The following is a 16,170-nucleotide window of genomic DNA, read 5'->3' on the forward strand; positions in this document are numbered from 1 at the left end:
TGGGTTGATTCATGATTCAGTAGCTGTGGCTTTCTTCACCTGCTCCACATTCCCTCTACCCCCTTCTGCCCAGAAATGGGGCCATAAATCCCAGGCCTTCTGGATGGTGACAATAGTGTATAGCCTTCCATCCCAGGGGACTGGTGTCCACTCCTCGTCCCTGTGCACCAGCCCAGGCTTCTGTAGCCACAGGGCAGGGTCAGTTGGGGTCCCCTCAACTCAGGTTAATGTGGGTACCACCACAGGATGGGCTACAGTGCTTTCCCAGGTTACGTCCATGAGGGAAGTGAGCAGAAGGTGGCATAAAACAGATGACAGATGACCCTGGTCTGTTGGAGTGTGGGGGAATTATTCCTGCCTGTCCTTTGTTGAATATATAGTTAACAAGTTAACACTTGAACAACACAAGTGTTACGAGGCACCAACCCTTTGCAGTCAAAAATCCACACATAACTTGACTCCCCAAAAACTTAACTCCAAGTACTAATAGCCTAATGTTAACTGGAAGCCTTATGGAAACAAACACACATTTTGTATGTTATATGTATGATATATACTGTATTCTTACAGTAAGCTAAAGAATGTTATTGAGAAAGTCATGAAGATAATGCATTTATATTTATTGGAAAAGAAATACGCATGTTAGTGGACCCACACAGTTCAAACCCATGTTGTTGAAGGCTCAACTGTATATCCATATAAGTATATCCAGTACAAGGAGCACTAAGCCTGCCGGGGTGGGGGGTTATGATGCCCAGTGCCTGTGGCATCCGATTGAGCATTGCCATGTGTAGGTGACAGACACACCCATACCTACCCCTTTTCTCGTGTGAGCTTGTATTTGGACAAAGACTTTAGAACTCAGCAGTCCTCAGTTCCCCACCCACCCTGAGCTTACCTTGGAGATTTGTCCCCAAGTGAGTACAGTCAGAGGGGTGGTGAGCCGATGTTCAAAGTATCCCAGCCCTGTGCCTTTTCAGCAGGTACAGAGCAAAGTGCCTCTCAACATGTTAATCCAGGAATCAATTCTTTTTCTCCATCAAACTTGTTAATTCAAATGGAAATTAATTGCTTTTCTTGAGGATATTTTTAAAAACTGGTTTTAGATGAGTGCATTAGCAGTCACATTTATTATTCATTGGTTTCCTTCACAAAATGGCCCCGTGTCCCGAGTTCCCAGAGATGCCAGCACAGCGCAGAGATGATTTAATCAGAGAGGCCATTAATTAGAGCTGGGCAGGGGGGGAGCTCCCAGGAGCAGGTTTTACAGCCTCTGTGGCCTCAGCAGGGTGGGGAAGGGGCCTGGGCCCGTGGGGCTCTGCACAAGGTTTCTGCTCAGGATTCAGTGGGACCTGTGTACTGTGGTGGACAGTACTACCTTTGTTCCCAAGCACTGGCCCCACTCGCCTTGCAGTCTGTCTTACCCAGGCCACCAGGGATCTGCTCTTCCCTTTCTGTGACCCCACAGCTCCCCCAGTAGTTTGATCAGCCATTGTACTCCTGAAGATCTGGCCTCAGCTTCTTCATCTCTACCTGACTCCTTCTCGCACCCCTTCCTGTCCCCATACTTCCTAGCTTTGCCTGCCCAGCCCCTTCCAGGTAAAGGATGCTCAGCTGAAGGACCCAGTGCACCTCAGGCTGCTTCTAGCCATTTGTTATGAATCAACTCAGAACAATTGTGACTCATATAAAATGATTTTGAAATTACAAAGCAAAAAGAAAAAAAAGGAAAAAGTCTACACTGTGTCCTCTTAAAAGCAGCCAAATTGTTAAAATCTCACTTAAAAAGTTGTCACACAGCTCAGCAATGAACCAGAGTGATCAATGAGTGAAAAAATGAATGACAGAGAATATTCATTTGAGGCTAGTTTTCATTGTGATAGAATTCTCTGGTGTTTGGATCAAATTGCTTTTAAACAAATTGTTTTCGATTGAAACAACTTTGCCTATTTCCCCAAAGGGCTCACCCTGCTCCCTGCCCCTCAGCTGGGATTGCCTGCCCTGGTTCCAGAGCTTGCTGCATGAACCAGTGAAATCTAGCAGAAGGGGTTTCTAGCTTGGACTTACCCTCCACCACTGCCTCCTCTGTCCCTTTCAGACACACAGAGCAGCCAAAGCATCAAATGTCAAAGGACCCATTTATTCTGGCAACCCAGAAAGAAAAGGTTTAAATAAAAATAAAAAGAAACAGATCCATGCACTCAACTCCTTGGTTTCAGCAGAGGGAGAAGGGAATGGGTGGGAAGCAAAGAGGGAGGGGAGGGAAGGATGAGACAGGCAGAGATGAAACGATCTGGAGAGTCAGATCAATAAAAAGAAAGACAGAGGGACATCAATAAAAAGGCAGAATAACAAAGAACTGGAGTCTCAAAATCAGATCGATAAAGGAAAAGAGACTACATTGAGAATACACCGGTAGAAATACAGAGGCAGAGAATGAGAGGTGGCCAAAAAGCAGGGGGAGAAAAAAGGGGGCAGTGGGGCACCACAGAGACAGATCAACTTGAAGGGACACAGGCAGAGTAGAAAGGACCCCTGGTGGCCCTCTAGGGGTCCCCAGCAGTGCTGATGACATGGAAAAGGGTGACGTTATAGAGCACCTGGTGGCCGTTGTTCCAGGTGTAGAGGGCCCGCTCCCGGGGGTTGTAATCCAGCATGGAGATGTGGGAGTACTGATTGTGGAAGGGCACGTCCGTGTACTCATAGCTGGACGTGTTGGTGAAGTAAGCAAAATAGACTTTGGCCCCAGCCAGGTGGGAGTTGGTCACATAGAGCACGCCACAGATCATGAAGGCCTCACCAGCGCTGCGCTTGGGGTAACCAGTGTCCCAGGACCGCATAACCTCGAGAGTGTGCGGGTCCAGCCGGCTGACCACAATGTTGCCTGCATTCTGGTTGGTGGTGTACACGGCCCAGAGCCCACTCTCATCCACCATGAAGTCCATGTCGGAGAAGCCTCCCCAAGAATAGGGAAAGGTATTGTTGTAACCAGCCCCGGGAAGGCTCCTCTGCACCAGCACAGAGCGTGAGCGGAAGTGGTACTTAACTACCACATTGCTCTGGTATTTGTTGTAGAACAAGGAGCCATTGTACACCACGTGGCCTGTGCCAGCCCACGGCTGGGGCAGCAGGTGCTGGATAAAGTTCTGGCCTTTGATGAAATCTCCCAGAGTGCGGAACTCCAGGACACGCCGGCCCTTGTAATAGCCATCCATGTACCAGACCTATGAGAGAGCCACTGGTCACTGGGGGACCACTGACAATGACCCAAAGTCTCTAGCAACCCCTCAGGAATCAACCGTGGTCATTAGGGATCAACAATCACTAAGTGGTCATTATATTAGTCAGTCATGGGACAACCAGTGACCTATTGTAGTCCCAGTGACTGGGATCATTTGATCAGGGAGTGCCATTGGTCTTAAACACACACTAAATGGATGGTGCTTGATCCCCAAGGATCAGGAGAAATTGCAGTCTCTGGGGACTCACTGGACCCAGGAATTTACTGGTCATCGGCTATTGGATAGCCATTGGGTGATGAGGCATCACTTGAATTCATTGCTCATGGTAACCCCTGCAACCACGAAGATGACCAAGCCTGTCATCAGCATCTCCATCATCATCACTTATCAGCACATTCATTATCCCTAATGCCCTTATTGGGGCTGGTTATTGAGCTAAGCATATTAAAAACCTTAATGCCAACATTATCATACAACCTTTTTGAAAATAAGAAAATTGAGTACCCAAGACTTAAGAAACCTTGGACAACTAAGAATTCGTTGAACTGAGATGCAAACCCAAGTGGTCCCAAACCCAAGCTCTTCACCACCTGGTTGAACCACCATAATCCCCAGGAGGCCAGTGTTCATGGCAAGGATATCAATCACTAGGATATCAGTCACTAATATAGTCACTGGGCAGTTAATGGATGGTTCCTGTGAGTCAGATGGGTAACTGTGAACCTCGAGGCTACTGGAAGTCCATAGGCCACTGAAGTGCTGGGTGGGGCAGCAGGGTCTCTAGTCCTTACGAAGGCTGTGGTTATTAGGTAGTTTCTTAAAGGTCAGTGGTCATTGGGAGCTGGTCAGTAGTACAATAACCATTAGTCTATACAATTATCAGAGGTCAACAGACGTGGAGATTCATAGAGCTAGAGGTCCTTGATCACTTGGTAGTCTCTAAACAGTTGAGGGGAAGTCTAAGGGCCCTGGAGACCCCAAGACACTTTGGGGAATCTTTGGTGTGAAATCACCAGGTACCTACGGGCAGCCACAGTCCATAGCCCTCCCAGGCTCTGACCCCTGGGATGGAACAGAACTCACCCGGCTATCCGCACTGGGGGCCATCGTGTCGGTCATCCAGGAGCCGAAGCGGGACCCCATGGCTCGAATGGTGATGGGGTTACTGACCCCAGTCAGCTTCCCACAGCCTGGGAGGTAGGAACAGGGAGAATAAGGGAGTAGGGGGTGGAGAGAGCCCAAGGGAGGCAGGGCAAGGATCAGGTGGGACTGGGAAGAGTTGGGACCAGGGGTGAAAGCAGATCTAGTTCCAAAATGGAGTTAAGTTGGGGGTGAGGAGCAAGAAGTTAAGGGTCAGGGCCATTTCCAGCTTTGGGGTCTATTTTTGGCCTTGACAAGGGAGGTCAAGGATCAAAGAGGTCAAAACTGTCTAGCTTCTATGTACACAGGTGGTATTGGAGTTGGACATGGAGGTCAGGGGTAAAGGTCAAGGGTCAAGGCATACCCAGCTTCTGGGCACAGGCATGGAGCCGGGCCTCCAGAGCCATCACCCGCTGCTGCAGGTCCTCGTACCCGTAGGCACCCATCTCCTCCTGGATGGCTGCAAGACTGCCGGACAGATTCCTCACCTCTTCCCGCAGACGCACGATAGTCCGCGTGTCTGCTTTATACTGCTCCAGGACTGAGCTCAGGGGCAGCAGCTCCATCATCCTGTCCTTCAGCTCCTGCCCACCAAGATGGAACTGTCGCTAATCCTTACTCCTAACATTTGACCCACATATGCCCCGAACCTTTGACCTATAACCTCACCCCTTATCTTTGACATTGGCCTATTCTGCACCCTCGATCCCAGCCAACCCTCAATCTTCCCAAATGTGATCCCACTCTCAGAAAAATGGGCACTATTCCCATTCTTCCTTTGATCTCTGGCCCAAATGCAGAAGGACCCACCTGGAAGCTCTTGGCTGAGAGGGACCCATCGGCCGCCCGGAGCCGTGCATCCAGGCTCCGCATGAGGGTCTCCATGCTGCGCATGTACTGGAGGTCACGGTATGTCCGCAACTCCAAGACCTCCATGGACTGGGAGACATTCTGGACCTAGGGACTGGAAGGGTTAGAGACAGCCAGACTCCTGCCCCCACACCCTCCCCAGAGATGCCACAGACAAGACCTGGCAAACACCCAAGCAACCTCCGCTGATCTTACCAGCAGCCTCCCAGTGGCATGCCCAATCCACTCACTGGCTCCAGCTGGAATGGCTACCATCACTTTTCACCTCTCTTCTCTCCTCCCTGGCCTCCTGCTCCCACCCTAGCCCCCAAAAGTTAGTTCACACAGCAGACAGAGGGCACTTTTTTTTTTTTTTTTTTTTGGCAGAAACAGAGGGAGAGACAGAGAGAGGGACAGATAGGGACAGACAGTCAGGAAGGGAGAGAGATGAGAAACATCAATTCTTCGTTGCGGTTCCTTAGTTGTTCATTGATTGATTTCTCATATGTGCCTTGACCACCAGGGCTACAGCAGACTGAGTGACCCCTTGCTCAAGCCAGCAACCTTGGGCTCAAGCTGGTGAGCCTTGCTCAAACCAGATGAGTCCGCACTCAAGCTGGAGACCTCGGGATCTCGAACCTGGGTCCTTCCGCATCCCAGTTTGACGCTCTATTCACTGCGCCACCGCCTGGTCAGGCCAGAGGGCGCTTTTTAAAAGGAAGAGTGGATCACCTCCTTCCCCTGTAGACCCTGCAGGCCAGTTCTGCCCCCTCACCTGCCTCCTCTCTATACTCATCCACTGCAACCACCAGCCCTCACTTTCACAGACTCCAAGTTCCTTCCCTCCTCAGGGTCTCTGCACTCACTGGTCCCCTGGAGTGACTACCTGGAGCACTGCTTCCATCATCTCAGAGAGCTGGCTCCTTCTAACCCTTCAGGACTCAACTCCAGCATCACCTCCTCAAAAGGGCCTTCTCTGACCACAGTCTCAGTAGCTGCTCAGCCACTCCCCCCTTACCCGACTGGTATCTTCCTGGCTATGACTATTATCTGGAATGGTCTTACTTGTCAGCCTCCTTCAGATGGGATTTTCAGAGGCAAACTCGGTATCCAGCATGTCTACAGCTGAATCCCTAGTGTGCAGCATTGGTCCTAAGCAGATACTTAATAAATACTTTTTGGCTAAATAAGTAACTAAAATTCCCTAGTTCTGACCTCTCCTAACCGAGACTAAGGACCTCCTAACTCCCACCTCCACCTGGGTAAAGTGAGCTGCACATGGCCAAGGCGAGCCCCACCTGACTAATGTGAACTCAAAGGCAACACTGGATGCTTGTTGAAATACACAAACTTTCCATGTGACACTTGGAAGTTCTCAGAAACTCAACAGCCTGATACCTACCCTGGCCACCACAGAACACTGTACAGCCACTGTCAACAATCAGAGGACATCACATGAATGTCCCAAACTGTTGGAGAAAGCAGTTCTGATGTTGTGGGTGGGGCAGGATCCTGCGGAGTTAAGGGGTGGGAGTCTTGTGCCGAGAAGGGTTTCTTCTGTCCTCTGCCAAGCCTCAGCGGCCTCCTTTACAGGATGATGGTGGGAGGTAGCTGGTCCCTTAACACCAACACTAGAATTGTCTAATGGGCAGTCAGCTAGGCAGTTGCAAGGGATAGCAATCAGTCTATAAAGGGCACGAAGTCTATAAAGGTATGTATTGAATGGAGACCATTTTCTATTGACCACAGTCAGAAGGGAGAGGAATCTTTACACAAGCTTCTTGGGATAGAGAGTGAGACCTCTCCCTAAGGGACATAAAACACCTTCTTAGCAGGTAAGCCTGGCAAATGGAAGGGCTAAGTGGAGTATGCACAATGGGGCTGGAGCCGACACACGCAGGAGACACAGAGGCTGCCACTGGTTCCTCTGTTCTCAGTCACCACACAGTACTCAGCTTCTCCAAAATATCACAGAACAGATATTACTAAGACATCTACCTGGAGGGCGGACAGGGCATTTTCCAGCTCTGCATATCCTGCATGGCTAGATGTGACCTGGATGGGGGCAGAGGGCAGGATGGGCATTGAGAGATTTCCCCAGCTTCCACAAGGAACCTGGAAGGTTCTTACCTTCTCCATCAACTGCCTCAGCTCCCGACTCCTGCCATCTCTGGAGCAGGTGCTCTGTGTAGGGATCACAGCCGTGCAGATGCATTTCCCATCAGGGGCCTGGGCTGAAGTATACAACTGCCAGCCTTCCTCTGGGCTTTGGAAGAGGGTCTGTGGGGAGGTCAGGGATTAGAGAGCAGGAACCCAGTGAGGGACTCACCCACCCCCACTGGGGGAGAAAGGGGACACAAAGAAACAACAGACGCTCTTTGCTGAACCCTTAGAATGTGCCAGACCACATGCTAAGTGCCTGATGCATGGGACCCCATTTTATGGATGACAAGACTGAGGCAAGAAGGGTTAAAAAACACAGCAAGGAATTGTGAGAATCGAGCCCTTCCACAAGACAGGAATTGATTCTCACACACGTTTGCACACACAACATTGTCTCCATAACCACCATTAGAAACAAGCCTGCTCAGCCCTGGCCGGTTGACTCAGTGGTAGAGTGTCGGCCTGGCGTGCAGGAGTCCCGGGTTCGATTCCCAGCCAGGGCACACAGGAGAAGCGCCCATCTGCTTCTCCACCCTTCCCCCTCTCTTTCCTCTCTGCCTCTCTCTTCCCCTCCCGCAGCCGAGGCTCCATTGGAGCAAAGTTAGCCCAGGCGCTGAGGATGGCTCCATGGCCTCTGCCTCAGGCGCTAGAATGGCTCTGGTCGCAACAGAGCAACGCCCCAGATGGGCAGAGCATCGCCCCCTGGTGGGTATGCCGGGTGGATCCCGGTCGGGCGCATGCAGGAGTCTGTCTGACTGCCTCCCCATTTCCAACTTCAGAAAATTTAAAAAATTAAAAAAAAAAAAGAAACAGCCCTGATCAACCTGACATCTAAACCTGGACCTCCCTTTCTGCTTCCCTAGCCCAGGGTGACACATAAGCTCTGGATATACCTCAGAGGCCACTAAACACAGCTCTACTGTTGTCCCACACACACACACACCTCTGCCCCTGTTCCTGAGAAGCTCAGGCAAAGTAATGGACAAAGGGTGACAATCCTCACAGACTTCCAGGCCATTGAATAGAAGCTATCACCTTCAGACTCTTCCTAAGTATTTTTTTGAGTGCAGGTAGTTTATTTATCTGACTCTAGGAGCACAGTGAGAAAGTAAGGAGGTGACACAGGGAAAGGAGGAAAGCCAATAAATAATGTATCAATGAGCTGATTATGCTGTGGGAACTGGGGGCTCCATTCTGCTGAGAGACTGTATAGAACACCTCAGAAATGTCCAGGGCCTGATGAAGCAGGGCTATGCATGTCATCATCTGGAATCGTTCTGGGCCCTCAACCCCTCTGCCCTGTGCAGGTGACCCAGCACACTCCCATGGCTAGAGACTGTCCTGAGGCAGACACAGGAAGCCATCTGAATGTAGGGAACTGACTGCAGGTGACCTGTGTTGAAACAAACTCCTCCTAAATTAAACTTCCATTTAGTTTATATCACTCAGATAACTCAGGGATCAATCATGACTGCGTTTCACAAGCCATGATTCTTGGAACACTGGCAATCTTACCAGGTATACTGGGAAAGGGGTCCTCTGTGCTCAAATAAGTTTGTGCATTGTTCAAAAAACACCTACTATGATTGGCTCAAAGAGCCAATTACGAGTGTAGGCCAGTGTGTGGATGTCCCAGGTTCAATTTCCAGTCAGGGCACACAGGAGAAGCACCCATCTGTTTCTCCACCCCTCCCCCTCTCCTTCCTCTCTGTCTCTCTCTTGCCCTCCCGCAGCCAAGGCTCCATTGGAGCAAAGTTGGCCCGGGCACTCAGGATGTCTCCAAGGCCTCTGCCTCAGGTGCTAGAATGGGTCCAATTGCAACAGAGCAACACTCCAGATGGGCACAGCATCGCCCCCAAGTAGGCTTGCCAGGTGGATCCTGGTCAGGCGCATGTGGGAGTCTCTCTTCCTCCCCACTTCTCACTTCAGAAAAAATAAATAAATAAACAAACAAACACTGACTAACATAACTCTGACATTTCTTGTTGCAATACTTTTTTCTGATTTATCTCCTCGGGCAAGAGAAACAAAAGAAAAAATCAAATGGAAACACATCAAACTAAAAAGTATTTGCATAGCAAGGGAAAACATTAACAAAATGAAAAGACATCCTACTGCCTGACCTACAGTGGTGGTGCAGTGGATAAAGCCTCAACCTGGAACACTGAGGTTGTAGGGTTTGTAGCCCTGGGCTTGCCTGGTCAAGGCATATATGGGAGTTGATGCTTCCTGCCTTTCTCTCTCTATCCTTTCTCTAAAATCAATGAATAAAATCTTTAAAAGAAAGAAATAAAAGACAACATACTGAATGGAAGAGGTATTTAACAACGATATATTCGATAAGGGAGTTATTATCCAAAATTTATAAAGAACTCATACAACTCAACACCAAGAAAGTCCAATTAAAAAATGGACAGAAGCTTGACCAGGTGGTGGTGCAGTGGATAGAGCGTCAAACTGGCATGCAGAGGACCCAGGTTCGAGACCCCAAGGTAACAGCTTGAGCGCGAGCTCATCTGGCTTGAGCAGAAAGCTCACCAGCTTGGACCCAAGGTCTCTGGCTCAAGCAAGGGGTTACTCAGTCTGCTGAAGGCCCGTGGTCAAGGCACCTATGAGAAAGCAATCAATGAACAACTAAGGTGTCACAATGAAAAACTGATGATTGATGCTTCTCATCTCTCTGTTCCTGTCTGTCTGTCCCTGTCTATCCCTCTCTCTGACTATTTCTCTCTCTCCCCCTGTAAAAAAAAAAAAAAAAAATGGACAGAAGACCTGAATAGACATTCTCCAAAAAAGACATACAGAGAGCTAATAGATATATGAAACGTCACTAATAATGAGATAAATGCAAATTAAAACCACAATGAGATATCACCTCGTACCTTTCAGAATGGCTATCATCATCATCGATAAGTCAACAAACAACAAGTGCTGGTGAGGATGTGGAGAAAAGGAAACCCTCCTGCACTGTTGTTAGGAATGCAAATTGGTGCAGCCACTGTGGAAAATAGGATGGAGTTTCCTCAAAAAATTAAAAATGGAATTACCTTATGACCCAACAATTCACTCTGGATATATATATCCGAAGAAATTCAAAACACTAATTTGAAAAGATATATGTATCCTTATGTTCACTGCAGCATTATTTACCATAGCCAAGGTATGAAAGCAATCTAAGTGTCCATCAACAGACGACTGGATAAAGGGAGCGTAGTCAATAATATTGTAATAACTATGTATGGTGCTGGGGAGGCACCTGAATTATCGGGGGATCACTTTGTAAATTATATAATTGTCAAACCACCATGCTGTAGTCCTGAAACTAATATAAAATAATATTGAATGTCAACTATACTTGAAAAAAAAAATTTTTAATTAGCATTGATTGCCACTAGATAGAACATGCTGGGCCCCCAGATCATGCCCCCTTGAGCTTCCTCAGAACATAATGGAGTCAATCACAAGTCCCAATCCTTCTGTTTTATCAGGCACGATGGTCTCCTTTGTTCAGTAAGTATTTGTTAAGAACCTACTGTGTGTCGAGCTCTATTCTGGATATTGAAAACCCAGAAGTGAACAAAACACACAGACACAAAAGCGCTTCTAGGGGTGCACATAGAATGACAGAAATAAAGCAATAAGTAAACATCAAGTACTTAAAGGGTGATGAGTTTCGTACAGAGAAGCAATGCGAGGAAGAAATGATGGGGACATAAGGGTTGGAAGTGGTTAGGGGTTGCGATTTTAGGGTGGCCCAGGAAAGCCTCCATGACCTGAAGGTGGTGAGGGAGAAGCCATGTGGCTCTCTGCCGAAGGATGTTCCAAACAGAGAGAACAGAAGGTGCAAAGGCCCTGAGGCAAGATCATGCCTGGTCTGTTTAGGAAGCATGGAAGAGGCTGGTGTGGCTGGAGCAAAGTAAGCAAAGGGGTAAATGGTGGTGTGGGGGCAAGGAGGAAGGAGATGAGGGCAAGGAAGGGGCAGGGTGTGTTCAGGGCCAGTAAGCAGTAGGGAGGATTTGGTATTGGCTCTGAGTGAGGTAGGAGCCATGAGGGTTCTAAATAGAGGATGACATGAGCTGACTCAAGTGGTCACAGGCACCCTATGGCTGCTGTGGGGGAACAGACTGTGGGGGTAGAGGGGCGGAGCAAGGGCAGGAGACCAGGGTGGAGGTGCATGTCCAGTCAAGAGATGATGAGTGGAGAATGTAGAGGTGGAAAGTGAAAGATTCTGGTCCTATCCAGGATGCATTCCTATAGGCACTGAAAAAATTTTGAGAAAAGCCCAAGTGTTTAACAGTGAAGCCAAGCCCTACAATAATTGATCATTTGCAAGCTGTTAACTGAGCACCCAGCAGAGGCTGTTCCCAGGAGTTGCAGCAGGGATAAACTAGGCTGAGTTACACACAGTCCCAGAGTCTCCAGCTATTATACGCTCATTTTTTCCTCTCCCACTCAATAAAGTCTTTTTTTTTAAAGCTTATTGGAATGTGAGAGAGTGATATAATTGAACAGATGAGTTTGACTCCTCACTAATTTATAAGAAAAAAAAACTCATTCATAAACATCAACTGAAACTACTGTAATTAGTCATACTCTGTGCCTTACGTACATCCTTCTGAAGTTGGGGGAAACCGCTTTATGAATCCTTTTCTCCTCTGCGGAGAAATGCAGTCACTCACCTTCCCAGACTCCCTCGCATGCAGGTATGATTCAGGTGAAGCCAACACTCAGGCCTCTGCAGTCTGGCCACAGAAGCATCCAGGATCCCCCACTGCCAAAGGCTTTCTCCGGTAGTCTGAGCCCACTCTGCCTTTGCACTGGAAGGCAGATACCTCTCCCACCTGTAGGCCCCATCCACACCTCACAGGGGTTAGTGATAAATGCCATCCCTCCCACCTCCCTGGTAGAGAACTGAGGTGTGCACTGCACAGTTTCCCAGGGGAGCCCATTAGGACCGGGACTCCCAGTACACAACAGGCTGCCCTCTAACTCACCCTGCATAGGTTTCCTTCGCGTCTCATCTCACTTCCCCCACTGGTTCCTCTTGGGATCACCTCCCAAGACAAGTAAATACTTGTTGTACTCAACTCCTCTCCTCCAGCTCTGCTCCTGAGGGAACTCACTCCAAGACAAGAAGGGTGACCCAAGACAAGACAGGTGGCCCAAGACAAGAAGAGTGACTCAAGGAAGCTTCCCCCTTGGTCCTGGGAGAACATAGTTCTAGCTTTGCCTCTTTTCACAACAAATCCAGTTTTAAAACAAAATACAAACAAACAAACAAGACACAAGGAATGTGAGCCCAAGCCTCCCATTCATGTTCCCCTGGCCCTGATCCCCAAGAAATTTGGACAGAACCCCCTGAAAATTCTCACTTGTACATCGGCAAAGCTGCCCAGTTCAACATAATTAACATCTCCTTCCTACATTTCCTATCCTGTACTTTGAAGCAAACAATTCACGTTCTCCCAGCAACTGAAATATTGAATTGCAAAAGAGAAGATTTAAGGGGCGAGAGAAGAGGCAGCCTCCAAGGCTTTCCTAAAATAATTGCCTGTGGGACGCACCCCGCCAGTGCTCTCTGCAGCAGCATAATTAAATGCCTGGGGTCTGGCTGCCAACTCTCAGCACAGCAGAGCGCCTGAATTTTGACCATCCTCAAGTTCAAGAGAAAATACACAGGCAAGTTCATGTTCCCCAGGAACACCAGAATATCCTGGAATTAATGCTTGATAGTCCAAATGCCCGCTCTCCCTGGCCTTAGCTTGGAACCAAAGTCTTGGAGGTCACAGCTCTAGGGACAGAGAATGGCCTACAGTAAGGGAAATGCTGTGCCATCAGGTGAGAGCCCAGGAGCACTCCAGGTGCAGACACCTCTGACGGGGTGGCCTGTCTCACCTCAGATGTGGCAAAGGCTCCTGAGAAGCCAGCCACTCTCTTGGCTCAGCTGCTGGTTCTGAGTTTAATATTCTAACTAATGGGCTCTAAGTGGGTAAGCTATAAGCTCAGTGGCTGCTCTTCAAATTATGTTTCTGGCTGAAATTTTTCAAATACTCTCACTGAAGCTGCTGCCCCAATTAAGACGATGTCTCTGTAACATAAGATCCAGGATTGACTGAGTATGAGATACTCAGGAAAAGTTTTCCTCGCTCTCATACCCAGGGTCATCATCTTAGCCATAGCTCCACCACCTATGCCGTAATTTAAAGACAATTTCTGGATCTTCCAAGGGCAGAGGAACTGCTCCAACATCTTGGGGGCAGCCAGCCAGCACTGGCTATCAGGGATTAGCCAACAGGAATAGAGCAAGTCGCTGCCTCTTAATAAAACAAGGATATTATTGCATTTGAGGCTGAACAATTTAATTAGGAAGCTGAAGTGGCTTGGGGCTTATAAATTTATTTGTACACTGCCTTGTTCCAGAAAGAACTCCGAGTGGTTTATAAGGATATGTAAAATACCACAGGATAGCACCAATTAAATAGAGGAAGGGAATTAGATGTTTCTGGAGGGCAATCTGCCAATCCACAGCCAAAGATCTAAAATCTCTTCATTTGCATTTGACCCAGCCCATCTAAGGCTAAGACTTGAGCCCAGGGAAATCGTATAGACAAACACAAAATTGCTACAGGGATGCTCATTAAAGTACTATATAAAATTGGACAACTAGAATTTTTTCTCATGTTGCCTAATGATAGAAGAATTGATTTTAAATTATTTATGTATTTATTTTCATTGCTTTTAGAGAGAGAAGAGGGGAAGGAAGAAGGAAACATCAATTTTCTCACTTATCCATGCAGTCATCAGTAGATTCTTGTATATGTCCTGACCGGGAATCAAACTTGCAACCTTGGCTTATAGGAACAACACTCTAACCAACTGAGCTACCTGGCCAGCAGGAGGGTAAGTTTTTATTTCAAAACTTAAGGTTTGATTTCAAACACAGGAGGGAATACTATGTAGACATTAAAACTGAGAATTAGTGGGGATTTTTATTGCCATCCTCAAAGGTATCTTATTTTCTAAGTTTTCTACAATCAATGCATATTGGCCTATACAGTTTTTTTTTAATCCCTAAAACATTTTTTTTGGCAAGGGAAAAAAGGAAGAAAGAGAAAAGTGGGGACATAGAGCCAGAGAGGAGGCTAAGAAAAACTCATCCCTTAAAAGCCCAAATAACCAGCATATGCTCAGGCCATAAATTTGGCTCTTAGGTCCTTAGGAGCCAACTCAAAAAGGGAAAGCTGGTCATTTATGCGGTCCCCTGTGTCCTAAAGCAAAGCACACCAGATGCTCAGGAGAAAGCTTAAGTATTTTTGGTACCAAGAACAGGCATGGTTCTCTCCCACGGTCCTCCCAAAACAGAGTCTGTGTGATGTCACCAGCATCTTTCCAGACCACATCCTTAATGATAGAAATGACTCATTCCTCTGGCTGTCTCTTATTTCCACTCAGATGGTAGAGTAGAGCCACATGGTTAAGAACAGCTTCCTGGCCTGACCAGGCGGTGGCGCAGTGGATAGAGCGTCAAACTGGGATGCGGAAGACCCAGGTTCGAGACCCTGAGGTCGCCAGCTTGAGCCCAGCTCATCTGGTTTGAGCAAAAGCTCACCAGCTTGGACCCAAGGTCACTGGCTCGAGCAAGAGGTTACTCGGTCTGCTGAAGGCCCGCAGTCAAGGCACCTATGAGAAAGCAATCAATGAACAACTAAGGTGCTGCAACGCGCAACGAAAAACTAATGATTGATGCTTCTCATCTCTCCATTCCTGTCTGTCTGTCCCCTGTCTATCCCTCTCTCTGACTCTCTCTGTCTGTAAAAAAAAGAAAGAAAGAAAGAAAAAAAGAACAGTGTTCTGATTGCTAGGTTGGTTGTAGTATCACCCCCGACACGCCAAGTCTGCGGGTTCGATCCTTGGTCAGGGCACATATAAAAATCAACCGATGGCCTGACCTGTGGTGACACCGTGGATAAAGCGTCGACATGGAACGCTGACGTCACTAGTTCAAAACCCTGAGCTTGCCTGGTCAAGGCACATATGGGAGTTGATGATTCCTGCTCCTTCCTTCTCCCCCCCACCTCTCTGAAATAATAAATAAAATCTTAAAGAAGAAAAAAAAAGAATGTAAAGAATCAACTGATGAATTCATGGATAAGTGAAACAAGTCAATGTTTCCTTCTCCCCTCCACCCTCTTTCTCTCTCTCTCCCTCCCTCTCTAAAATCAAAGACAGCGGAAAAAACAAAAACAAAAAAACCAGAGTCCTGGGGTCAAGCTGCCTGGGTTCATGCCCGGGCTTGGCCACTCGCTTGCTGTGTGACCTGGGCAAATTAATTAACCTCTCTGTGCCATTTCTTCATTTGTGAAATGGACACTGAGGAGCCCTGAGGAGCCACTGCGCCACCTCACCCGCAGGTGTTGTAAAGTACCAAAAGCTACAGAATCAATATTAATATTTTAAGAGGCTTAAAGAACATTTTATTAATTTGGGTTAAAGTGTACAGAGAAATTTTGTGAATAATCTCTGTACTGTGTAATTGGCATAAAACCAGGATGGCCCTTGGCATTGTATTATAAATGCAAAGGGAAGGAAAACATGGATTCCCTGACATTCCACCACACCTGTGGGGTAAGGGGTGAATGGCTAGCCAGGTGCAGGAAGAGAAAAGCCAAAATAAACCTTTTCTTCTAGTAATGAGCCATTTGTGGGCATTTGTCCCCACGGAAACTATTACCTCTCCCATATGAATGCATATAGTTAATGTGTGTGACTCTGGACA

At 47.7% G+C, this 16,170-nt stretch overlaps 1 protein-coding gene across 3 annotated transcripts in view; it reads right to left on the reverse strand.

Annotated features, from left to right (window-relative positions):
* Nucleotides 1-599: 599 nt before the first annotated feature.
* The window catches only part of OLFM2 (olfactomedin 2), a 98,670-nt gene continuing 83,099 nt past the window's right edge, over nucleotides 600-16,170 (reverse strand). For 2 of the 3 annotated variants that reach the window (XM_066272672.1, XM_066272652.1), the window contains exons 2-7: nucleotides 7,362-7,511; nucleotides 7,230-7,286; nucleotides 5,193-5,339; nucleotides 4,747-4,966; nucleotides 4,326-4,432; nucleotides 600-3,224 (exon numbers count right to left, since the gene is read on the reverse strand). In XM_066272672.1, coding sequence (XP_066128769.1) covers nucleotides 2,547-3,224; nucleotides 4,326-4,432; nucleotides 4,747-4,966; nucleotides 5,193-5,339; nucleotides 7,230-7,286; nucleotides 7,362-7,511 — 1,359 coding nt within the window. In that variant the 3' untranslated portion in view covers nucleotides 600-2,546. The remainder of the gene's footprint in view (nucleotides 3,225-4,325; nucleotides 4,433-4,746; nucleotides 4,967-5,192; nucleotides 5,340-7,229; nucleotides 7,287-7,361; nucleotides 7,512-16,170) is intronic. The other variant, XM_066272662.1, reaches the window with a different exon arrangement.

This window comes from Saccopteryx bilineata, chromosome 1 (assembly GCF_036850765.1).
Source record: "Saccopteryx bilineata isolate mSacBil1 chromosome 1, mSacBil1_pri_phased_curated, whole genome shotgun sequence".
In the NCBI taxonomy this organism is placed as follows: domain Eukaryota; kingdom Metazoa; phylum Chordata; class Mammalia; order Chiroptera; family Emballonuridae; genus Saccopteryx; species Saccopteryx bilineata.